The sequence below is a fragment of the Schistocerca nitens genome, chromosome 1 (assembly GCF_023898315.1).
Source record: "Schistocerca nitens isolate TAMUIC-IGC-003100 chromosome 1, iqSchNite1.1, whole genome shotgun sequence".
In the NCBI taxonomy this organism is placed as follows: Eukaryota; Metazoa; Arthropoda; class Insecta; order Orthoptera; family Acrididae; genus Schistocerca; species Schistocerca nitens.
In genome coordinates, this window is record NC_064614.1 from 8,297,325 (window position 1) to 8,323,869 (window position 26,545).

At 45.9% G+C, this 26,545-nt stretch overlaps 1 protein-coding gene across 3 annotated transcripts in view; it reads right to left on the reverse strand.

Moving 5' to 3' along the window:
- LOC126240466 (loricrin-like) overlaps nucleotides 1-26,545 on the reverse strand; it is a 185,750-nt gene that overhangs the window by 57,725 nt on the left and 101,480 nt on the right. For 2 of the 3 annotated variants that reach the window (XM_049947927.1, XM_049947929.1), the window contains exon 2: nucleotides 207-379. In XM_049947927.1, coding sequence (XP_049803884.1) covers nucleotides 207-379 — 173 coding nt within the window. The remainder of the gene's footprint in view (nucleotides 1-206; nucleotides 380-26,545) is intronic. The other variant, XM_049947928.1, reaches the window with a different exon arrangement.

Sequence of the window (26,545 nt, forward strand, 5' to 3'; positions counted from 1 at the left end):
GTAGCTCGACACTTGTCTGGCAGCTGTGTGCCGGCATATTTGGGTCTGGTCAGAGGTCAGCACCGTCACCACCAGCCCAGGCAGACACGGACCGTTGACAGCTGGGAGCTGTGTGTGCAGGGCTCATCCCAAGCCAGTGCCACCACCAGCGGCCCAGACCACGGACAGTCCCACACCCAGTTTTTGGAGCAGAGCTGCGTACCGACCTATGGGTGTCGCACCTGTTGGCGTCGGCGCGGCCCAGGTAGACGAGCCCTCGCGCCGTGGGCGGCGTCGGCGGCTCGGGGCGCGCCCATTGGCCGGCGCCGTCCTCGACGCTGCCCCCGTAGATGAGCACCACGGCGGCCGCCGGCGGCGTCACCAGCAGCGCGACGACCACCTGCAGACAACGTCACCAGGGCACCGGTCTCACAGGCAGTCGTTCACGGATCGGCACAGTGATGGTGGAGCAAGCAGTGGCAGCTCGACAACACCTGTTATAAACTCAACAATGGAGCAAATGATGTGTTGGAAGTAACGAGGCCTTGCTTTACGGCTGGATAACAACAATCAGTCTCACTGCGACAATGTGGGTGTTGCATCACAGTGAACTGCAGCTGTTACTGGGGAAAGGAGAACATCGGCTCTCAAGGGGCGATGCTGCATGTGAGGGATAACTGACCTGACAAGTCTGGAGCACACTGGACAGTCGCAAGATGAATGTTCCGTAATGAGATATTCACTCTGCAGCGGAGTGTGCGCTGATATGAAACTTCCTGGCAGATTAAAACTGTGTGCCGGACCTAGACTCGAACTCGGGACCTTTGCCTTTCCCGGGCAAGTGCTCTACCAACTGAGCTACCCAAGCACGACTCACGCCCCATCCTCACAGCTTTACTTCTGCCAGTATCTCGTCTCCTAGTTTGGAAGGTAGTAGACGAGATACTGGCAGATGTAAGGCTGTGAGGATGGGGCGTGAGTCGTGCTTGGGTAGCTCAGTTGGTAGAGCACTTGCCCGCGAAAGGAAAAGGTCCTGAGTTCGAGTCTCGGTCCAGCACACAGTTTTAATCTGCTAGGACGTTTCAAGATGAATGTTATCTGCTAATTGAAAGTTGTAATCTTTTATCACCAGTACGGTTAACATCACTTGTAAGTAGGCTGTTTAGGTTTTTATATTGGTAACGCCACATAGCGCTCTGTATGAAAATCACTGGCTGTGCTGTGTGCAGTCTGTGGCTGGGTGGCATTGTTGGAAGTCGCTATTGTAGTGTTGGGCAGTTGGCTGTTAACAGCGCGTAGCGTTGCGCAGTTGGAGGTGAGCCGCCAGCAGTGGTGGATGTGGGGGGAGAGATGGCGGAGTTTTGAGAGCGGATAATCTGGACGTGTGTCCATCAGAGACAGTAAATGTGTAAGACTGGATGTCATGAACTGATTATATATATATAATGACTTTTGAACACTGTTAAGGTAAATACATTGTTTGTTCTTTATCAAAATCTCTCATTTGCTAACTATGCCTATCAGTAGTTAGTGCCTTCAGTACTTTGAATCTTTTATTCAGCTGGCAGAATTGGCGCACGCTGTATTGCAGTAGTTTGAGTAACGAAGATTTTTGTGAGGTAAGTGATTCATGAAAGGTATAGGTTATTGTTAGTCAGGGCCATTTTTTTGTAGGGAATTTTGAAAGTCAGATTGCGATGCGTTAAAAATATTGTGTGTCAGTTTAAGCACAGTCATTTATAATTTTTCTAAGGGGACGTTTCGCACTGTGTATAAAGGGAATAAAGGCATCAGTGTGTGTCCAAGATGCAAAACATGCTACGTGAATTGGGTTGTTACAAATGAACTGTGCAGTAGAATGTGAGAAACACATGTTGCAGTTGGGAAAGCAGATTTTCAGGTGCAGTACATTATAAACTTGTGGTAGTCCAGTAGCCGGCCTGTGTGGCCGAGCGGTTCTAGGCGCTTCAGTCCGGAAACGCGCTGCTGCTACGGTCGTAGGTTCGAATCCTGCGTCGGGCATAGATGTGTGTGATGTCCTTAGGTTAGTTAGGTTTAAGTAGTTTTAAGTCCAGGGGACTGATGACCTCAGCAGTTAAGTCGTATAGTGCTCAGAGCCATTTGAACCATTTGTAGTCCAGTAAACGACGGAAAAATAAGGGGAAAAATTCATGCGGTAAATTTTTGTACTGTGGTAATGGGGAGTAACAACGGCCTTGCCGCAGTGGTAACACCGGTTCCCTTCAGATCACCGAGGTTAAGCGCTGTCGGGCTGGGCTAGCACGTGGATGGGTGACCATCCGGTCTGGCGAGCAATGTTGGCAAGCGGGGTGCACTCAGCCCTTGTCAGGCCAACTGAGGAGCTACTTGATTGAGAAGTAGCGGCTCCGGTCTCGGAAACTGACATATGGCCGGGAGAGCGGTGTGCTGACCACATGCCCCTCCATATCCGCATTCAGTGACGCCTATGAGCTGAGGATGACACGGCGGCAGGTCAGTACCGTTGAGCCTTCATGGCCTGTTCGGGAGGAGTTTAGTTTAGTTTTTAGGTAGTGGTGAGTGTAACAAATAACATACTGGTGGGGTGCGAGTGTGGGGGATAGGGTGAGAATCTTAAAACACGATTCTTTGGTTTTCTTGAATAACTAGAAAACCGCGGCTTCTAGGCAAAATATTTCCCAATACAAAGTTTAACTAAATTATATTCCCCACGAAAAACATACTTGTCTTTTTTTGTCTCTAGGACCAATAGTTACCGCGTTGCAAGGGATGGAAAAGTTGCAGATTATTATAAATAGTATTTCAAGGGTATAAAATTAGTGTTTACTATTAAATGAAGTTGGCTAAGAATAGATATTAAATTGTGTAGCATATCTAACTGCAGGAGAACCGCATAACGGAATAAATTGTGTTCTCGACATGTTATAGGGTGGAAAGGGGCTGTGGAGGTTAGAATCGTGAGGGAAAGTAGGCCGCTTGATTGTTATCATGCACTTCCCTCTTTCATCGGTCTAGAAACTGAAGAGCGAGTAGCGGACTCCCCATTCTCTCTACCCCCAAAAAAGAATAATTGTAAAGAGTGTTTCACAAAATTATACCGACCCCTGTTCAGCTCGCCATATGAACCACTGGTGGTGCCGCGGTGTGTAGACTTGCCCAGGGGTTTATTTTCCACAAAGTGAGTTAACACTACATGAAATGCAGATATGAATTATTAATAATACTAACACAAAATATGCCTAAGAACAGAATCTACGTAAATCTCTGGTCACTGTTCTACACTGTTGCAGGGGAAACGTATTCTAAGTCATCATGTACGGCAGCTGTAGCGATCTTCCGGTAAAGGTAACTTCTCTCACCACGAGTGCTGCTCGCTTTTCCGTTTACAGGCAGAGTATACGTCCCCCAGCATTCCCTGTTTAGTTCTGTCACGTGACTAGACAAACGTCACTGAGCCCGTGTTTAGATAGTGGATCCATTTTCAGTTTATTGTGGAAGGAAGGAAGATTGGCGTTAATGCCCCGTCGATGTTGATGTCATTACAGACGGAGTACAAGCTGGGATGGTGTCAAGGATTGGGAAGGAAATTGGCTGTGCTCTTTCAGAGGAACCATCCGGGCATTTGGCTGGAGCAATTTACGGAAATCACTGGAAGCCTAAATATGGATGTCTGGACGGGGGTTTGAACCGTCGTCCTCCTGAACCCGTCATTTTATTGAGTATTTATTTCCAGTTATTAAGTAAGCTGTCAACTGACTACCACAATGAAGAGCCCATTCCAAGTGTAACATGTTGACAAAATTAATTCGACAATTTTTGTTTATATTGTGTCCACTATCAATGGCTGGAATACTTTTTGCAGCGCAAGCGATACCGAAGGCATCAGCCCAGCCTGAGCTTTCTCAACGTCTGAAGAGGCCCAGCGACGTAAATTGCCTGCCTCCGTGACAGACGTAGATCCGTAGGTGCTATACAACTTCAGATACACAAGTCAAGCACATAACAGTTCTAGATTTGAAATCGTCAATCCTATTCCGTTAGACATATCGATATCCACCTTGCAAGATACACCACGGAGGTAAGTGGCTGCTCTCACTGCAGGCTACTACTCTACAAGTGTCAGCAATTCCTCACTGAAGGTATCTATGTACTCTATCAGTATTTGTGAGAGAAGACCAATAATTTTATGGTCGCTCATTAATGGGTTTTTTCCCATGTCTGTTTAATGTCATTTCTGATTAACTTATGCAGAACGCTATTTTCAGATAACGATACGAATTTATCATAGAATAGGTTAATTTTTATGTTAAAGTTCCTACTGTCTTTATCCACGCATGTTGGAAAGTTCCTACTGACAGTTAATTATTGACATCAAATTTTAGGATCCAAATAATCTTTCCAGATCATTTTTCCTATCAGAATACCAAGCAAAATCTGCACTGAAGTCACTACAAACTGTTAACTGCTTGCTGTTGTCTGACAAATAGCATAGTAACGAATCCACATTCCTCATAAACGGTTCAATGTTTCCCAGAGGGGAGCTGTCTACAAAAAGAGTATTTAAATATAAACTATTCTTCAGTATTAATTCAAAAGCACCCATATCCACGTTCTGATCACTACAAAAGCAAATTGTCTAAACGTTTTTGAGTTTGTGTTCTGCCTTAATACACTCCTGGAAATTGAAATAAGAACACCGTGAATTCATTGTCCCAGGAAGGGGAAACTTTATTGACACATTCCTGGGGTCAGATACATCACATGATCACACTGACAGAACCACAGGCACATAGACACAGGCAACAGAGCATGCACAATGTCGGCACTAGTACAGTGTATATCCACCTTTCGCAGCAATGCGGGCTGCTATTCTCCCATGGAGACGATCGTAGAGATGCTGGATGTAGTCCTGTGGAACGGCTTGCCATGCCATTTCCACCTGGCGCCTCAGTTGGACCAGCGTTCGTGCTGGACGTGCAGACCGCGTGAGACGACGCTTCATCCAGTCCCAAACATGCTCAATGGGGGACAGATCCGGAGATCTTGCTGGCCAGGGTAGTTGACTTACACCTTCTAGAGCACATTGGGTGGCACGGGATACATGCGGACGTGCATTGTCCTGCTGGAACAGCAAGTTCCCTTGCCGGTCTAGGAATGGTAGAACGATGGGTTCGATGACGGTTTGGATGTACCGTGCACTATTCAGTGTCCCCTCGACGATCACCAGTGGTGTACGGCCAGTGTAGGAGATCGCTCCCCACACCATGATGCCGGGTGTTGGCCCTGTGTGCCTCGGTCGTATGCAGTCCTGATTGTGGCGCTCACCTGCACGGCGCCAAACACGCATACGACCATCATTGGCACCAAGGCAGAAGCGACTCTCATCGCTGAAGACGACACGTCTCCATTCGTCCCTCCATTCACGCCTGTCGCGACACCACTGGAGGCGGGCTGCACGATGTTGGGGCGTGAGCGGAAGACGGCCTAACGGTGTGCGGGACCGTAGCCCAGCTTCATGGAGACGGTTGCGAATGGTCCTCGCCGATACCCCAGGAGCAACAGTGTCCCTAATTTGCTGGGAAGTGGCGGTGCGGTCCCCTACGGCACTGCGTAGGATCCTACAGTCTTGGCGTGCATCCGTGCGTCGCTGCGGTCCGGTCCCAGGTCGACGGGCACGTGCACCTTCCGCCGACCACTGGCGACAACATCGATGTACTGTGGAGACCTCACGCCCCACGTGTTGAGCAATTCGGCGGTACGTCCACCCGGCTTCCCGCATGCCCACTATACGCCCTCGCTCAAAGTCCGTCAACTGCACATACGGTTCACGTCCACGCTGTCGCGGCATGCTACCAGTGTTAAAGACTGCGATGGAGCTCCGTATGCCACGGCAAACTGGCTGACACTGACGGCGGCGGTGCACAAATGCTGCGCAGCTAGCGCCATTCGACGGCCAACACCGCGGTTCCTGGTGTGTCCGCTGTGCCGTGCGTGTGATCATTGCTTGTACAGCCCTCTCGCAGTGTCCGGAGCAAGTATGGTGGGTCTGACACACCGGTGTCAATGTGTTCTTTTTCCATTTCCAGGAGTGTATATGTAACATCTCGTTCTTTTCCCTTATTATTTCTGCATGAGTAAGCTGCTAGGGTGTAATCTTTTATATGGAACTTGTCTAACCTGTGATTGTGTGGTGCTCAGATAGGCATAGGATGTCTACCTTTCCAGAGCTCCCAGAATTTTACAAACAGACAAGAAACTCTTCTACCTCATTAAACTGTTTTTTGTGAAATTTTACTAACGATTGCTGTATTTCATAACTTGTTGCATACATTTATATGGATGATGTCCTACACAGATGAAAGGATTAGGCACCATCGGAAATCAAATTAGGAAGGGCTGTTTTAAATGTGTTAGCATATACTGATGACCTAGTGTTTATGCAAAACACAGAAAGTAATCTTTATGGAGCTATTTCTTTACTACATGAGATTTGTAAAAACTATAACATTTAAATTTCTACTTCAAAATCAGTAACCTTGGTATTCTAGGACAAAGACTCAATAAGAGCAAAGATTACTTTGGATGACAGAACCGTAGAACAGGTCCACAATTATAATTACTTACGCTGGCTTAGAGATATAAGTAATAAATTAGGATGATACCAGGCAATGTGCGAAGCTATTCGAAGGACACTGAAAACAGGACTGGCCGACACATAGCTGAAGCTATAGAAGATGATTGCAGTGCCGGTTATACCATGTTGTTGTTGTTGTTCTTATTGTGGTCTTCAGTCAAATGGTTCAAACGGCTCTGAGCACTATGGGACTTAACATCTGTGGTCATCAGTCCCCTAGAACTTAGAACTACTTAAACCTAACTAACCTAAGGACATCACAGACATCCATGCACGAGGCAGGATTCGAACCTGCGACCGTAGCGGTCTCGCGGTTCCCGTCTGAAGCGCCTAGAACCGCACGGCCACACCGGCCGGCGGTATTCAGTCCAAAGACTGGTTTGATGCAGCTCTCCATGCTACTCTATCCTGTGCAAGCCTCTTCATCTCTGAGTAACTACTGCAACCTACATCCTTCTGAATCTGCTTACTGTATTCATCTCGTGGTCTCCCTTTACGATTTCCCCCCCCCCCCCCTCAGTTTTCTCCAGTCCTAAACCGGTGATCCCTTGATGCCTCAGAACATGTCCTACCAACCGATCCCTTCTTCTAGTCAAGTTGTACCACAAATTACTCATCTCCCCAATTCTATTCCGTACCTCCTCTTTACTTACGTAAACAGTTTATCGTCCATTTTTCACTTCCATACAAGTACTTTCAGAAAGGACTTCCTCACACTTAAATCTATACTAGATGTTAACAAATTTCTCTCCGTCGGAAACGCTTTTCTTGCCATTGCCAGTCTACATTTTATATCTTCCGCACTTCGACCAGCGTCAGTTATTTTGCTCCACAAATAGCAAAACTCCTTTACTACTTTAAGTGTCTCATTTCCTAATCTATTTCCCTCAGCATCACCTGATCTAATTCGACGACATTCCATTATCCTCGTTTTGCTTTTGTTGATGTTCATCCTATATCCTCCTTTCAAGACACCGTCCATTCCGTTCCACTGCTCTTCCAAGTCCTTTGCTGTCTCTCACAGAATTACAATGGCATCGTCAAATCTCAGAGTTTTTATTTCTTCTCCCTGGATTTTAATTCCCACTCCAAGTTCATCTTTTGTTTCCTTTACTGTTGCTCAATATATTGATTGAATAACATCGGGGACAGACAACAACCCTGTCTCACTCCCTTCCCAACCACTGCTCCCCTTTCATGCCCCTCGACTCTTATAGCTGCCATCTGGTTCTTGTACAAATTGTAAATAGCCTTTCGCTCCCTGTATTTATCCCTGCATGTTATTCTATACGGCAGTGATACGTGGACATTAAGACAGAAACACCTGAGCCATTACTCTCCTGGCCATTAAAATTGCTGCACCACGAAGATGACGTGCTACAGACGCGAACTTTAACCGACAGGAAGAATATGCTGTGATATGCAAATGATTAGCTTTTCAGAGCATTCACACAAGGTTGGCGCCGGTGGCGACACCTACATCGTGCTGACATGAGGAAAGTTTCCAACCGATTTTTCATACACAACAAGCAGTTGACCGGCGTTGCCTGGTGAAACGCTGTTGTGATGCCTCGTGTAAGGAGGAGAAATACGTACCATCACGTTTCCTACTTTGATAAATTGTACCCTATCGCGATTGCGGTTTATCGTATCGCGACATTGCTGCTCGCGTTGGTCGATATCCAATGACTGTTAGCAGAATATGGAATCCGTGGGTTCAGGAGGGTAATACGGAACGCCGTGCTGGATCCCAACGGCCTCGTATCACTAGCAGTCGAGATGACAGGCATCTTATCGGCATGGCTGTAACGGATCGTGCAGCCACGTCTCGATCCCTGAGTCAACAGATGGGGACGCTTGCAAGACAACAACCATCTGCACGAACAGTTCGACGACGTTTGCAGCAGCATGGACTGTCAGCTCGGAGACCATGGCTGCGGTTACCCTTGACGCTGCATCACAGACAGGAGCGCCTGCGATGGTGTACTCGACGACGAACCTGGGTGCACGAATGAATCCAGGATCTGTTTACAGCATCGTGATGGTCGCATCCGTGTTTGGCGACATTGCGGTGAACGGACATTGGAAGCGTGTATTCGTCATCGCCATAATGGCGTATCACCCGGCGTGATGGTATGGGGTGCCATTGGTTACACGTCTCGGCCACCTCTTGTTGGCACTGTCAGCACTTTGAACAGTGGACGTTATATTTCAGATGTGTTACGACCCGTGGCTCTACGCTTCATTCGATCCCTACGAAACCCCACATTTCAGCAGGATAATGTACGACCGCATGTTGTAGGTCCTGTACGGGCCTCTCTGGATACAGAAAATGTTCGACTGCTGCCCTGGCGAGCACATTCTCCAGATCTCTCACCAATTGAAAACGTCTGGTCAATGGTGGCCGAGCAACTGGCTCGTCACAATACGCCAGTCACTACTCTTGATGAACTGTGGTATCGTGTTGAAGCTGCATGGGCAGCTGTACCTGTACACGCCATCCAAGCTCTGTTTGACTCAGCGTCCAGGCTTATCAAGGCCGTTATTACGGCCATAGGTGGTTGTTCTGGGTACTGATTTCTCAGGATCTATGCACCCAAATTGAGTGAAAATGTTATCACATGTCAGTTCTAGTATAATATATATTTGTCCAATGAATACCAGTTTATCATCTGCATTTCTTGTTGGTGTAGCAATTTTAATGGCCAGTAGTGTACAAGCCACAGAAATGGAATTCCTAACGGTACTACTGGGATACACACGCCTTGATATAATAAGAAACCAGGACACACGTAATCAGCTACAAATATCTGCAATATGGGATAAAAAAAGACGAATAAAGGAGCAAATGGAAAGAGCATTTAGAACGAATTGGTAATAGAAGGATTCAGAAAATGGCACAGTCAAACAGGGTTATTGGCCCGAGAGACCAGGAAGGCTGAAGTAAAGATGGATTCAGACCAGAACAAGCAGAAGCGCCTCATATGTGAAAGGGTAATAATGATGATGATGATGACCCATATATAAATATCTAAGCGAACCTTTGCTTAGAAAGTAGTCTGTCGGATTCGAATAACAGTCTCATGTTGTTGTTGTTGTGGTCTTCAATCCAGAGACTGGTTTGATGCAGCTCTCCATGCTACTCTATCCTGTGCAAGCTTCTTCATCTCCCAGTACCTACTGCAACCTACATCCTTCTGAATCTGTTTAGTGAATCCATCTCTTGGTCTCCCTCTACGACTTTTATCCTCCGCGCTGCCCTCCAATATTAAATTGGTGATCCCTTGATGCCTCAGAATATGTCCTACCAACCATCCCTTCTTCTAGTAAAGTTGTGCCACAAATTTCTCTTCTTTCCAATTCTATTCAGTACCTCCCCTTTAGTTATGTGATCTACCCATCTAACCTTCAGGATTCTTCTGTAGCACCACATTTCGAAAGCTTCTCTTCTCGTTTTGTCTAAACTATTTATCGTTCACGTTTGACATCCATACATGGCTACACTCCATACAAATACTTTCAGAAACGACTTCCTGACACTTAAATCTATACCCGATGTTAACAAATTTCCTTGCCATTGCCAGTCTACATTTTATATCCTCTCTACTTCGACCATCATCAGTTATTTTGCTCCCCAAATAGCGAAACTCCCTTACTACTTTAAGCGCCTAATTTCCTAGCCTAATTCCCTCAGCATGACCCGACTTCATTCGATTACATTCCATTATCCTCGTTTTGCTTTTGTTGATGTTCATCTTATATCATCCTTTCAACACACTATCCATTCCGTTCAACTGCTGTTCCAAGTCCTTTGCTGTCTCTGACAGAATTACTATGACATCGGCGAACCTCAAAGTTTTTATTTCTTCTCCATGGATTTTAATTCCAACACCAAATTTTTCTTTTGTCGCATAAGCCTTTCATAATACTGTTGGTGAGATGTCTGCACGTCACAGTATCTTTGGGCATTCGTCAGTGCGCTTTAAGAACCCATATTGAGCTCGGAACTGTAGCGCGTTCCGGCGTCGCTGTAGTCAGCTGGTGTGGCGCAGCGGCTGGCAGGCACAGTAGTTTCGCAGTCCCAGTGCTGCGCCCTGCTCGGCCGCCACTACAGCGCCTCACAGCTGCGCGCGCCGTCACGACACGCAATTACCGGCTATCGTTCGATCGGCCCATTTGGCCGGCATCGCGGACGTCGCTGATGAACGCAGAATATTGAGCCGCCACGGGGATGCCAGCGCACATTAAAGGCGGCCCTAATTAAAGCGCCTTTTTCGATTACCGGGAAAGTCTGGCCGACCTAGCTACTACCGTGTCCTAAATCTGTCAGCGCTACACGCTCTCAATTCCAACATTTTAATTTACTCCAGCTACATGTACATCCGTAGCCTGGAGGTTTCTTTTACATTCAGTTCAGTATGAAATTTGCCGTTGGCGGCACTTCCGAATATTAAAACCATAGCACAACAGTAAAACTAGGCATAAAGAAAAACTTCCTTTACTTTAGACTTAACCTGAGTCTGGCGCAGAACGAGGTAAATTACGCAGCCGTAAAAATATTTAAACTTCTTCCAACTGAATTAAAAATGCCGCTAATCAATAAGAACAATTTTAAATCTATAAATAAAGAACGACGTAACCAGTTAGTAAATTTTTAATTCTTTATTTACGACGTGTTTTGATGCGCAGCTCCATAGTCAGGACGATTAAAAAAATGGTTCAAATGGCTCTGAGCACTATGGGACTTAATATCTGAGGTCATCAGTCCCCTAGAACTTAGAACTACTTAAACCGAACTAACCTAAGGACATCACATATATCCATGCCTGAGGCAGGATTCGAACCTGTGACGTGTCACAGTGGTCGCGCGGTTCCAGACTGTAGCGCCTAGAACCGCGCGGCCACTCCGGCCGGCCAGGACGCTTACTATGTGTAGTTCAGGTGCATCGCTCTTGGGAAACCAACGATGTCGAACTATCTCTGGAGTTTTGTTTATCACTCGCTTTTTGTGAAATCTTTTCGCGAATTAGTAAGAAGAAATGTTTTGAGACAAGTTTCGCTTCAGACTACTTCACATGCAGTTCATCTTACTGTTTTTCATTTTGTTATTACAATCCCCTTCTTGGATGTACAGTAGCATATATTATTTTTGAAAACAGGTTGATTTATCATGCAGTTTAGTTTATACAACAAAACTCACAATTCAGTTATTATCTTTTATATTGTAAGACACATTTGAAAAATAAACTCAGCACAGTTTTCGTTTATATAGAAACCAGCTACCTATCTCGCCTTCGCACTGGTTTATAAAGTATCTACTGTCGGACGACTTGTCTAGCGGAGCTGTAATAAATTATATACATACATCTTTTATCTATCAGTTGCAACTGTATCCAAATCCCCACAGTACCATTCCTATCCGCCACCCTTACTCGTGACGAGTAATGGTGTCCTTATGCCAACATAAGGAAAATAAGAAATCGTTCAGCCCAAAAAAAAGCAGCAACTCCGCGTAGAAAGAACTGCGTGCGTCCACAGAAGATAATGTTAAGCATGTGGCGGAACAGTGACTGTGTGGTGTATTACGAACTGCTCCCCCAGGTGCAACCATCACTCCTAAAATTTATTGTCAACGACTGAGGCGTCTTGCAGACGGATTCCAAGAATAACGATGAGGAAGACCGCGTGAAGTGATGCTACCCAGCGATAACGGTCATCCTCTTTCTGCTAGACTGACAAAAAACACTACGCAGGAGTTGGGTTGGGGAGTCATGCCGCACCCACCTTTATTTACCGGATCTTGCACCCTGAGATTTTCACATGTTCCACTCTCTAGCGAACAGCCTTCAGGGAACTTCTTTTCCGGATGAAAATAAGCTCATAACACGGCTCGGCGAGTTCTTCGTCTCCAAACCACGTGTTTTTTTACAGTCGTGGATTCGACAACTTACCTCGGCGTCGGCAGACTGTTGTAAATAGTGAAGGAGAATATCTTACTGATGACTAAAGTCTCTGTTACGTGTATCTGTTCTATTTACTAAACTTATCAGAAACGCTACGAGTTTATGCACCAACCGAAGTCTTTCTGACCGGTTATTTCCCTCTCCATATGACTCCTCGGCGACAGTACCACAAATTAGGCGAGTGAAGAACATCGTAGGTGTTTCTGCAGCCTGAAGTCCAAGCGATTTGTTTGTCTTATCCGCCTCCATTAGCCGTCGGACCCCGCTCCTCACCGTTGCCTTCATCTCAGTTTCTGTATCTGGCAAGGACTTAATACTAGGTATTTAGTGCACGCCAGCTACAGGACACCAGTAAACTATGTCCAAAGCATTACAGGTGACATTTCTCTGTCCGCCCCCGGTAGCTGAGTGATGCCGGCACAGTAGCTCAGCGCGTTCGGTCAGAGGGCTGCGTGCTCTCTGTAAAAAAAAAAAAAAAAAAAAAAAAAAAAAAAAAAAAAAAAAAACCTGAGTCAAGGAATCAACTATCAACTTGAACGGATGTCTTGTGACGTCCGCCCAGACCAAACGTAACGATTTACATCGAACAAAAGGAAAAGGGAAAAAAAAGTGGTCAGCGCGACAGAATGTCAATCATAAGGGCCCGAGTTCGATTCCTGGCTGGGTTGGAGATTTTCTGCCCTGAGAGATTGGGTGTTGTGGTGTTCTAATCATCATCGTTTCATCCCCATCGATGCCCAAGTCGCCGAAGTGGCGTCAAATCGAGAGATTTGCATCCGGCGAACGGTCTACCCGACGGGAGGCCCTAGTCACGCGACATTTGCATTTAACGTTACTCTCACCAAAACAAAACATTTTGACTACGTGTTTAACAATGCGTTGGCGCACCTTTGTAACGCAGTGCAATAGTGATCCCTCATGGCATGGATTCGACAAGTTTTTGGTAGGGTACTGGACGTTTGTGGCACCAGATGTATACGCTCAGACAAAGCAACTCCCGTAAATTACGGGCCATTGATTTGTTGCCACAGGTGTGGCGTCCAGTTGCGTCCCAGATGTGTTCCATCAGGTTAAGATAACGTGAATTTGATGGCCAAGGCATGAATGAAAGTTCACCTCCATCACCACTTGAGCACGACTCTAGTCTTGTCGTGTGGGCAGTTACCGTCCTGGAAGAAGCCATCGACATCGGCGACAATATCAAGCGCTAAGGGCAGTCCACAGTTGCGATGGCGCCTTCGGTTACTATCACAGGCCCCGTGGAAGACAAGGCCAACGTTCCCCAAGGCGCAATGCTGCCGCCACCGTTCTGAACACACGGCGGCAGTCGTTCGTCTGGGTGAGTGCATCTGACACGACCATCGACCTGATCCCGTGATTCGTCCAATCAGGTGTCATGTTACCATTGATCGATGTCGTTAAGAGCGGTGGAAGGTGATCATATGCTAATGTGCTACAGCACATTGCAAACATCGCATTAAAATTACGCCATTTCTCTTCAAATGCAAGCCAGAAATTGCACTAAAATTACACCATTTTTCTCCAAATGCGAGCCGAAAATTGTACTGAAACAACGTCAGTTTTCTTCTAATGCATGCTAATATGCAAATGCAAATGGAAATGCCGTGTGGCTAGGGCCTCCCGTCGGGTAGACCGTTCGCATGGTGCAAGTCTTTCGAGCTGACCCACTTCGGCGACTTGCGTGTCGATGGGAATGAAATGATGATGATAAGGACAACACAACACCCAGTCCCTCAGCGGAGAAAATCTCCGACCCAGCCGGTAATCGAACCGGGGCCGTTAGGTACGACATTCCCTCGCGCTGACGACTCAGGTACCAGGGGCGGACCAATATGCAAATAAAACGGATTAAAATATTTTTGCAGCACTCTCTCCCTGATTCTAGAAACCAGTGTCGAGTGTTGCAATGACAGTCAGACACACTACGACTAACTCAGAGCAGGGACGCAGTTAAACGTCTTCGACTGCGCATGCTCTGATGTGACGTCATCCCTACCAGCACTGATAGTGCTACATTGTTCATACCAACTGGTCAGTATCTTCCTATGAGTATTATATGTAAGGAATTGTGCAAGCACAGTGTGAGGGATTGTAACAGCGCAGGGCTGAGTGGTTTGTCGTAACTCGGGTTCGAGTTCTGCTGCTACTAACCTTTTTCACTTGTCTGTTGTGTGTTAACCGGGGACCTAGAAACGACGGAGAGGCTCCGTCCCCGCCGCAACCGCAGTGGTCCACAATCACACGGCGACTCCTGCAGTCCACTTCACCCCTCCGCCGCCCCACACCGAACCCTGGGTTATTGCGCGGTTCGGACCCCGGTGGACCCCTCCAGGGAACTTGTCACACCAGACGAGTGTAGCCCCTATGTTTGCGTGGTAGAGTAATGGTGGTGTACGCGTACGTGGAGAACTTGTGTGCGCAGCAATCGCCGACATAGTGTAACTGAGGCGGAATAAGGGAAACCAGCCGGAATTCGCCGAGGCAGATGGAAAACCGCCAAAAATCCATTCACAGACTGGCCGGCACACCGGACCTCGACACAAGTCCGCCGGGCAGATTCGTGCCGGGGACCAGGCGATCCTTCCCATCCGGAAAGCCGTGCGTTAGACCTCACGGCTAACCGGGCAGGCTTTTTTCACTTTATTTTACTCCTCTAAATCTTAAACTATTAATTCTAAAATTTAACACATCGGCTGTTACAGCTGTGCTTTCTGCATTCTACATGCATGAACTGCTAACTCATACATCTGCTGAGAATTGGCGTACCGGCCGCTATGAAAAACTTGTCACACGATTTTAGGAAAACTATTTAATGAAAAAATTTATTTCTGCGCATACTGCAATCCGATATCCTCTATCGATAAACGACTCAATTTGCTGTCGGTATTCATCACAGTTACTGTGCTGCATCAAATTAAGTGAAACATAACACGAAATTTTAAAAAGATTGAAGAAATAAAAACGCATTGCCTAAATTTTACGTATGGTTGATTTTAGATGCGTATGAAATTTGGAAAAGATATCGAAATTTTATTTAATACTGAGAGCAGAAAGAATCTCGTTTAATTCCAGCGATATCGGTTTTTATAACCGTCATATGGTCGCGCATGATGCGCCCATTTCAGTCGCTATTTCATAAACGGTTCAAAATGTTGAAACGAAATATTTTGCAAATGATATCACACAAAGGGGCAGATGTATTTTATAACAAGTCCTTGAAATTTTTTTTAATCGCCGAGATTTGGAAATAACTCGATCGTAGCAGTGAGAGGGTTGGCGGAACAAGGCGCATGAATATGCCAAAAGCGCTTAATTTCGCTAAGCGTAGACAATGAGGCTTTTTCGACCAGCAGTTCACATATGATTTCTGTAGCTTGCTCGTTAACTGCGTGGACAAGCAATTTGTCAAGTCAGGTTTAATTCTCATTACTGTTAGGTTTTTTATTTTATTTCATTCCTCATTTAAATGATTAATTAAATATTTAAAAACGCAACTGTTACACATAGTTCATCATTACATTCAGAACACATCTCCTAACAGCACTTAGAAAAAGTCATAGTAAGTTAATATGAAGGGTGAACTTCACTCCCATTTTACTAATCTGAGTCAGATCGAGTTTCTTATGACGTATGGACATGCCAAGTAAGAACACTCGTTGCTGTATGTTATTTACAAATAGGACTGGAACGAAGATGGCAGCGATGGTGTGTGTGCTTCTAGGGCAGTGCCGCAGTGGCATCTTGCTTTTTCTCCGGATTCACTTGCTCCTTGAAACAAAATATTGTGATTTCAGACAATTGACAACATCTACGCCTTCTCGTGCAAGACTGTAGAATGAAATCACTTCAGGTTTATTCGTTTCCTCATTGTCAATGGGTATACTATCGTTGCTGTGCGTGGGAGATACCAATAGTACATTCTCTTTCTGTTTCTGTTTGGGACATTTTAGCAAACAGTTATTAACTGGTTTCTCTCCAAATACGAAAATGCTGCAGTTTATTGGTGTAGCTAACCTTTACGGACGTCAGGTTTGGTGGAACTTCTCTCTTATTCCTCCGCAGAGTAGTTACTTCTGTGAGACGGTGATCAGTGTACAGTTTGTTAGCAAAAGGTATGCATGTGAAACTGCTGTCCACTGTCACGCTTCCGCCTGTGTTGTCAGTGGATCGAATTAGTTGTAACACCACGTACCCTGCATCTTTGGGTACTTGGTATGGAAAGGCAGGCTGTTTTCTTGCATATAGTTCTACACTCCTGGAAATTGAAATAAGAACACCGAGAATTCATTGTCCCAGGAAGGGGAAACTTTATTGACACATTCCTGGGGTCAGATGCATCACATGATCACACTGACAGAACCACAGGCACATAGACACAGGCAACAGAGCATGCACAATGTCGGCACTAGTACAGTGTATATCCACCTTTCGCAGCAATGCAGGCTGCTATTCTCCCATGGAGACGATCGTAGAGACGCTGGATGTAGTCCTGTGGAACGGCTTGCCATGCCATTTCCACCTGGCGCCTCAGTTGGACCAGCGTTCGTGCTGGACGTGCAGACCGCGTGAGACGACGCTTCATCCAGTCCCAAACATGCTCAATGGGGGACAGATCCGGAGATCTTGCTGGCCAGGGTAGTTGACTTACACCTTCTAGAGCACGTTGGGTGGCACGGGATACATGCGGACGTGCATTGTCCTGTTGGAACAGCAAGTTCCCTTGCCGGTCTAGGAATGGTAGAACGATGGGTTCGATGACGGTTTGGATGTACCGTGCACTATTCAGTGTCCCCTCGACGATCACCAGTGGTGTACGGCCAGTGTAGGAGATCGCTCCCCACACCATGATGCCGGGTGTTGGCCCTGTGTGCCTCGGTCGTATGCAGTCCTGATTGTGGCGCTCACCTGCACGGCGCCAAACACGCATACGACCATCATTGGCACCAAGGCAGAAGCGACTCTCATCGCTGAAGACGACACGTCTCCATTCGTCCCTCCATTCACGCCTGTCGCGACACCACTGGAGGCGGGCTGCACGATGTTGGGGCGTGAGCGGAAGACGGCCTAACGGTGTGCGGGACCGTAGCCCAGCTTCATGGAGACGGTTGCGAATGGTCCCCGCCGATACCCCAGGAGCAACAGTGTCCCTAATTTGCTGGGAAGTGGCGGTGCGGTCCCCTACGGCACTGCGTAGGATCCTACGGTCTTGGCGTGCATCCGTGCGTCGCTGCGGTCCGGTCCCAGGTCGACGGGCACGTGCACCTTCCGCCGATCACTGGCGACAACATCGATGTACTGTGGAGACCTCACGCCCCACGTGTTGAGCAATTCGGCGGTACGTCCACCCGGCCTCCCACATGCCCACTATACGCCCTCGCTCAAAGTCCGTCAACTGCACATACGGTTCACGTCCACGCTGTCGCGGCATGCTACCAGTGTTAAAGACTGCGATGGAGCTCCGTATGCCACGGCAAACTGGCTGACACTGACGGCGGCGGTGCACAAATGCTGCGCAGCTAGCGCCATTCGACGGCCAACACCGCGGTTCCTGGTGTGTCCGCCGTGCCGTGCGTGTGATCATTGCTTGTACAGCCCTCTCGCAGTGTCCGGAGCAAGTATGGTGGGTCTGACACACCGGTGTCTTTTTTCCATTTCCAGGAGTGTATATTTACGGTGGAAAATGTAATTTTTACTATTATTTTGGCATCTGAGCAACACTCATAGAGTCATCATAGGCTTGAAGTCTAATATTAAAGGGCAACGTACTCAATGGATTTTATAAATTGCGCATCTTGATAAATATAAAATTACACTAGAACCATGTCAGAAGTTGACCTCTTCCAAAACCAGGCAAAAACGATGTATATGCTTCCGGAAAGAGCAGTGGTTAAATGAGAGGCACCTTATAGCGTACTTAATGCCGTATTTTGCCGTTTTATTTGGAATACCGTGTCTCAATCTGCAATGCCCACGGAATTCTTCGAGCATTGTTGGCAATGCTTCTGCACTATAATTCCTCATGCAGACATTCGAAAACTTATCGAATATTCCTCTAATTGGTGCCAGATTATCTGTTTCGTTCATCTGCGCCCTCGTAGACTTATCCTAAGATCGCACAGCGAGGAGAAAAGTATGGAATTTCCGTTTGATCATCGAGGCAATAAAAAAATGTGGTGTGGTTCTATCAGTGACCCTTACTTCATCGATATTGAGATTCTGTGACTTTTTCACTCATCAGGGGTATAAAACTCCAAAGAAATAAGATAATTCCTCAAAATCTGTCTGTTGGCAGTCTCGAGCACTCCGTGAATAAGCTGCTGCCATTCTGTTTTCTTCTTGGTTTGTGTATTTTACAATGCGGTCAATTGCACGTCTGAAAAATTAGTTTCCAGCAATCCAGAAATGTTTTCGAAGTTTTTTGTTTCCTTCTTAACCCTGGAAGCTGTCTCGCAATACTCTGACGAACAGTTTTTACTGCAGGTGCATTATGCTCGAACCATTTTGTTTTTCCATTCCTACACTAATACATCTCACAATATGCAGAAGCAGGAGCTACTACAGACGCAGTTTCAAAATCTCTGTTCAACTGTTCTATTCCTGTGTCGATGCCCAAACAATATGTCACGTCTCAAAACAAGTCCTCTAGCGTTTCGTCTAGCCACGCCAATAGCTGTTCGTCTGACATAACACCTTTCCTATAAAACTTTTACTTACCCTCACATCTGACAGAGCATGGCACGTACTCAGTAGACACAACTGCTTCATTCAGTGTATGAGACGCAACAAGAATACTTACTTTGCTTAGAAGTAAAATACGGTATCGAGAATACGTCAGGAGGAAAACATTAACACAGTCGCACTTTACTAGTACAGAGAAACAGACAAACAGAGAAGCAAGGCGGTGTTTCAAGAATGTACAAGTTATTGTTACGTACAAGGTGACAATTATTGAACTATATGGAAAGAAACGTAAATTAGTTACAAACTACAACGTGCACACAATTTATTCAACGTGTAAACCTCATTGCAGATATTCGGATTTAGGTTATGACGTGTTCGATATGCCTGCCATCATTGGTAATGATGTGGCGCAGACGAATAGCGAAATTCTGCATGACCCGCTGAAGTGTCGGAACATCGATGCTGTCGATGACCTACTGAATGGCTTGTTTTCAGCTCAGCAATGGTTTTGTGGTTATTGCTATACACCTTACCTTTAATATTACCCCCACAAAAAGTAGTAGCATGTGTTCGGATCCGGAGAATACGGCGGCCAATCGAGGCCAATGCCAGTGGCCTCTGGGTACCCCAGAGCCAGAATGCGGTCCCAAAGTGCTCCTCCAGGACGACAAACACTCTTCTGCTTCGATGTGGTCGCGCTCCGTCTTGCATGACCCAATCTTCAGGGTAACTTCGGATAATGGGGATGAAATCACCTTCCAAAACCTAAACGTACCGCTCTGTAGTCACCGTGCCGTCAAGGAATATTGCACCGATTATTTCGTGACTGAATATTGTACACTACACAGTCACCCATTGAGGGTGAAGAGACTACTCGATCTCCAAATGCGAATTCTCTGTCCCGCAAATGCACAAATTTTGCTTATTGACGAACCCATCCAAATGAAGGTGGACTTCGTCGCTAAACCAAATTACACAGCGCATACCATCATGCCCGCGGCCAACCGCGCAGTTTCAACATCGTAACGCAAACCTTTCAGAACTTATAACGATTTTATTTTATACGGTTCAATAATTATCACTTTGTAATAACTCTCGTGAGAAAGAAAATCTAATAATCCACACTGCTTCAAACAAAGTCGTTAGCAGCAGGCTTTATTTGTAATTTGATAGAGGAAAGACGCATAGACTGCAGATAGAGATATCGAAGAAAGCATTGCTAGAGCAGTACTGCAATATCATTAAACATATTGAAATATTTCAGTTAAATCGCAGATGTTACTTTTTTATGAAGCAAGAGCGATCGCGGATTAAGCTTCAGTTAATATTGTTTAGAATGAACACAAGATTTCATAAAAAAACGACGTTGCAGACTGAAGAAAACACAGATATCACCAAAAAGTAACGCACAATTGTAATTGCTAAAAACTTGCTGCTAGAAAATCATAAAATGAACCAATCCCAGTCAAACAAGTCCCATATCCGCTGGCGTCCACGCAGAGGGAGGCAATAAAGGGCACTCGACCCCCCCCCCCCACTCCTTCCTGGAATCACGAGTACAGATTTTTTTATTCATAACTCTCATACACTTGCTCGAAGTGATCTCCCGTGATTCCTCTACATCCATCATTTAGCCGCTAGTATCATTACGTAACGGATCGCAAAGAGGCACTACTACGGCCTTAAGAGCTGCTGTACAACTCACGTTTGTCTGGCGGTTATAGAATATTATCCACCCCCTTACCGTTACACTTCAGCGGACGGCCATTTTCATGTCTCTGAAAATATCACAAGGAAATCAAATACAAGACGCTAGTGCGACTAGTTCTACACTATAGCTCTCACGTATGGAGTTCTTATATAATAAGCATGACAATAGACATCGAACGAATCAACAGACGCGCTGCTACTATGGTAGCAGTCCGGTGTAACCCATAGGAATGACTAATAGAAATTCTCAGGAACGTAGTGGAAGTCTTAGGAAGAAAGGCGACGTCGTTATTGCTAAAAGGCTGTTGATTGAGTTAAAAGATTAGATTAGTACTTGTTCCATAGATCATGAATACGACACTTCGTGATGATGTGGAACGTGTCAGGTTAATAAAAGGTGTTTATATATCACATTACACAAAATATTACATGACACTTCATATTTTTTTGGGGTGGGCGATGGGGAAATTACCCACTTACTGTATCCAAAAACTCATCTAATGAGTAGAAGGAATTGCCATTCAGAAATTCCTTTAATTTCCTTTTAAATGCTATATGGCTATCTGTCAGACTTTTGATGTTATTAGGTTAGTGACCAAAGACCTTTGTGGCAGCGTAATTTACCCCCTTCTGAGCCAAAGTTATATTTAACCTTGAGTAGCGAAGATCATCCTTTCTCCTATTGTTGTAGCCATGTACACTGCTATTACTTTTGAATTCGTTCGGATTGTTAATAACAAAATTCATAAGTGGATATACACTCCTGGAAATTGAAATAAGAACACCGTGAATTCATTGTCCCAGGAAGGGGAAACTTTATTGACACATTCCTGGGGTCAGATACATCACATGATCACACTGACAGAACCACAGGCACATAGACATAGGCAACAGAGCATGCACAATGTCGGCACTAGTACAGTGTATATCCACCTTTCGCAGCAATGCAGGCTGCTATTCTCCCATGGAGACGATCGTAGAGATGCTGGATGTAGTCCTGTGGAACGGCTTGCCATGCCATTTCCACCTGGCGCCTCAGTTGGACCAGCGTTCGTGCTGGACGTGCAGACCGCGTGAGACGACGCTTCATCCAGTCCCAAACATGCTCAATGGGGGACAGATCCGGAGATCTTGCTGGCCATGGTAGTTGACTTACACCTTCTAGAGCACGTTGGGTGGCACGGGATACATGCGGACGTGCGTTGTCCTGTTGGAACAGCAAGTTCCCTTGCCGGTCTGGGAATGGTAGAACGATGGGTTCAATGACGGTTTGGATGTACCGTGCACTATTCAGTGTCCCCTCGACGATCACCAGTGGTGTACGGCCAGTGTAGGAGATCGCTCCCCACACCATGATGGCGGGTGTTGGCCCTGTGTGCCTCGGTCGTATGCAGTCCTGATTGTGGCGCTCACCTGCACGGCGCCAAACGCGCATACGACCATCATTGGCACCAAGGCAGAAGCGACTCTCATCGCTGAAGACGACACGTCTCCATTCGTCCCTCCATTCACGCCTGTCGCGACACCACTGGAGGCGGGCTGCACGATGATGGGGCGTGAGCGGAAGACGGCCTAACGGTGTGCGGGACCGTAGCCCAGCTTCATGGAGACGGTTGCGAATGGTCCTCGCCGATACCCCAGGAGCAACAGTGTCCCTAATTTGCTGGGAAGTGGCGGCGCGGTCCCCTACGGCACTGCGTAGGATCCTACGGTCTTGGCGTGCATCCGTGCGTCGCTGCGGTCCGGTCCCAGGTCGACGGGCACGTGCACCTTCCGCCGACCACTGGCGACAACATCGATGTACTGTGGAGACCTCACGCCCCACGTGTTGAGCAATTCGGCGGTACGTCCACCCGGCCTCCCACATGCCCACTATACGCCCTCGCTCAAAGTCCGTCAACTGCACATACGGTTCACGTCCACGCTGTCGCGGCATGCTACCAGTGTTAAAGACTGCGATGGAGCTCCGTATGCCACGGCAAACTGGCTGACACTGACGGCGGCGGTGCACAAATGCTGCGCAGCTAGCGCCATTCGACGGCCAACACCGCGGTTCCTGGTGTGTCCGCCGTGCCGTGCGTGTGATCATTGCTTGTACAGCCCTCTCGCAGTGTCCGGAGCAAGTATGGTGGGTCTGACACACCGGTGTCTTTTTTCCATTTCCAGGAGTGTATATTTACGGTGGAAAATGTAATTTTTACTATTATTTTGGCATCTGAGCAACACTCATAGAGTCATCATAGGCTTGAGGTCTAATATTAAAGGGCAACGTACTCAATGGATTTTATAAATTGCGCATCTTGATAAATATAAAATTACACTAGAACCATGTCAGAAGTTGACCTCTTCCAAAACCAGGCAAAAACGATGTATATGCTTCCGGAAAGAGCAGTGGTTAAATGAGAGGCACCTTATAGCGTACTTAATGCCGTATTTTGCCGTTTTATTTGGAATACCGTGTCTCAATCTGCAATGCCCACGGAATTCTTCGAGCATTGTTGGCAATGCTTCTGCACTATAATTCCTCATGCAGACATTCGAAAACTTATCGAATATTCCTCTAATTGGTGCCAGATTATCTGTTTCGTTCATCTGCGCCCTCGTAGACTTATCCTAAGATCGCACAGCGAGGAGAAAAGTATGGAATTTCCGTTTGATCATCGAGGCAATAAAAAAATGTGGTGTGGTTCTATCAGTGACCCTTACTTCATCGATATTGAGATTCTGTGACTTTTTCACTCATCAGGGGTATAAAACTCCAAAGAAATAAGATAATTCCTCAAAATCTGTCTGTTGGCAGTCTCGAGCACTCCGTGAATAAGCTGCTGCCATTCTGTTTTCTTCTTGGTTTGTGTATTTTACAATGCGGTCAATTGCACGTCTGAAAAATTAGTTTTCAGCAATCCAGAAATGTTTTCGAAGTTTTTTGTTTCCTTCTTAACCCTGGAAGCTGTCTCGCAATACTCTGACGAACAGTTTTTACTGCAGGTGCATTATGCTCGAACCATTTTGTTTTTCCATTCCTACACTAATACATCTCACAATATGCAGAAGCAGGAGCTACTACAGACGCAGTTTCAAAATCTCTGTTCAACTGTTCTATTCCTGTGTCGATGCCCAAACAATATGTCACGTCTCGAAACAAGTCCTCTAGCGTTTCGTCTAACCACGCCAATAGCTGTTCGTCTGACATAACACCTTTCCTATAAAACTTTTATTTACCCTCACATCTGACAGAGCGTGGCACGTACTCAGTAGACACAACTGCTTCATTCAGTGTATGAGACGCAACAAGAATACTTACTTTACTTAGAAGTAAAATACGGTATCGAGAATACGTCAGGAGGAAAGATTAACACAGTCGCACTTTACTAGTACAGAGAAACAGAGGAGCAAGGCGGTGTTTCAAGAATGTACAAGTTATTGTTACGTACAAGGTGACAATTATTGAACTATATGGAAAGAAACGTAAGTTAGTTACAAACTACAACGTGCACACAATTTATTAAACGTGTAAACCTCATTGCAGATATTCGGATTTAGGTTATGACGTGTTCGATATGCCTGCCATCATTGGCGATGATGTGGCGCAGACGAATAGCGAAATTCTGCATGACCCGCTGAAGTGTCGGAACATCGATGCTGTCGATGACCTACTGAATGGCTTGTTTTCAGCTCAGCAATGGTTTTGTGGTTATTGCTGTACACCTTACCTTTAATATTACCCCCACAAAAAGTAGTAGCATGTGTTCAGATCCGGAGAATACGGCGGCCAATCGAGGCCAATGCCAGTGGCCTCTGGGTACCCCAGAGCCAGAATGCGGTCCCAAAGTGCTCCTCCAGGACGACAAACACTCTTCTGCTTCGATGTGGTCGCGCTCCGTCTTGCATGACCCAATCTTCAGGGTAACTTCGGATAATGGGGATGAAATCACCTTCCAAAACCTAAACGTACCGCTCTGTAGTCACCGTGCCGTCAAGGAATATTGCACCGATTATTTCGTGACTGAATATTGTACACTACACAGTCACCCATTGAGGGTGAAGAGACTACTCGATCTCCAAATGCGAATTCTCTGTCCCGCAAATGCACAAATTTTGCATATTGACGAGTCCATCCAAATGAAGGTGGACTTCGTCGCTAAACCAAATTACACAGCGCATACCATCATGCCCGCGGCCAACCGCGCAGTTTCAACATCGTAACGCAAACCTTTCAGAACTTATAACGATTTTATTTTATACGGTTCAATAATTATCACTTTGTAATAACTCTCGTGAGAAAGAAAATCTAATAATCCACACTGCTTCAAACAAAGTCGTTAGCAGCAGGCTTTATTTGTAATTTGATAGAGGAAAGACGCATAGACTGCAGATAGAGATATCGAAGAAAGCATTGCTAGAGTAGTACTGCAATATCATTAAACATATTGAAATATTTCAGTTAAATCGCAGATGTTACTTTTTTATGAAGCAAGAGCGATCGCGGATTAAGCTTCAGTTAATATTGTTTAGAATGAACACAAGATTTCGTAAAAAAACGACGTTGCAGACTGAAGAAAACACAGATATCACCAAAAAGTAACGCACATTTGTAATTGCTAAAAACTTGCTGCTAGAAAATCATAAAATGAACCAATCCCAGTCAAACAAGTCCCATATCCGCTGGCGTCCACGCAGAGGGAGGCAATAAAGGGCACTCGACCCCCCCCCCTCCCCTTCCTGGAATCACGAGTACAGATTTTTTTATTCATAACTCTCATATACTTGCTCGAAGTGATCTCCCGTGATTCCTCTACATCCCTCATTTAACCGCTAGTGTCATTACGTAACGGATCGCAAAGAGGCACTACTACGGCCTTAAGAGCTGCTGTACAACTGACGTTTGTCTGGCGGTTATAGAATATTATCCGTCCCCTTACCGTTACACTTCAGCGGACGGCCATTCTCATGTCTCTGAAAATATCACAAGGAAATCAAATACAAGACGCTAGTGCGACTAGTTCTAAACTATAGCTTTCACGTATGGAGTTCTTATATAATAAGCATGACAATAGACATCGAACGAATCAACAGACGCGCTGCTACTATGGTAGCAGTCCGGTGTAACCCATAGGAATGACTAATAGAAATTCTCAGGAACGTAGTGGAAGTCTTAGGAAGAAAGGCGACGTCGTTATTGCTAAAAGGCTGTTGATTGAGTTAAAAGATTAGATTAGTACTTGTTCCATAGATCATGAATACGACACTTCGTGATGATGTGGAACGTGTCAGGTTAATAAAAGGTGTTTATATAAGATATCACATTACACAAAATATTACATGACACTTCATATTTTTTTGGGGTGGGCGATGGGGAAATTACCCACTTACTGTATCCAAAAACTCATCTAATGAGTAGAAGGAATTGCCATTCAGAAATTCTTTCAATTTCCTTTTAAATGCTATATGGCTATCTGTCAGACTTTTGATGTTATTAGGTTAGTGACCAAAGACCTTTGTGGCAGCGTAATTTACCCCCTTCTGAGCCAAAGTTATATTTAACCTTGAGTAGTGA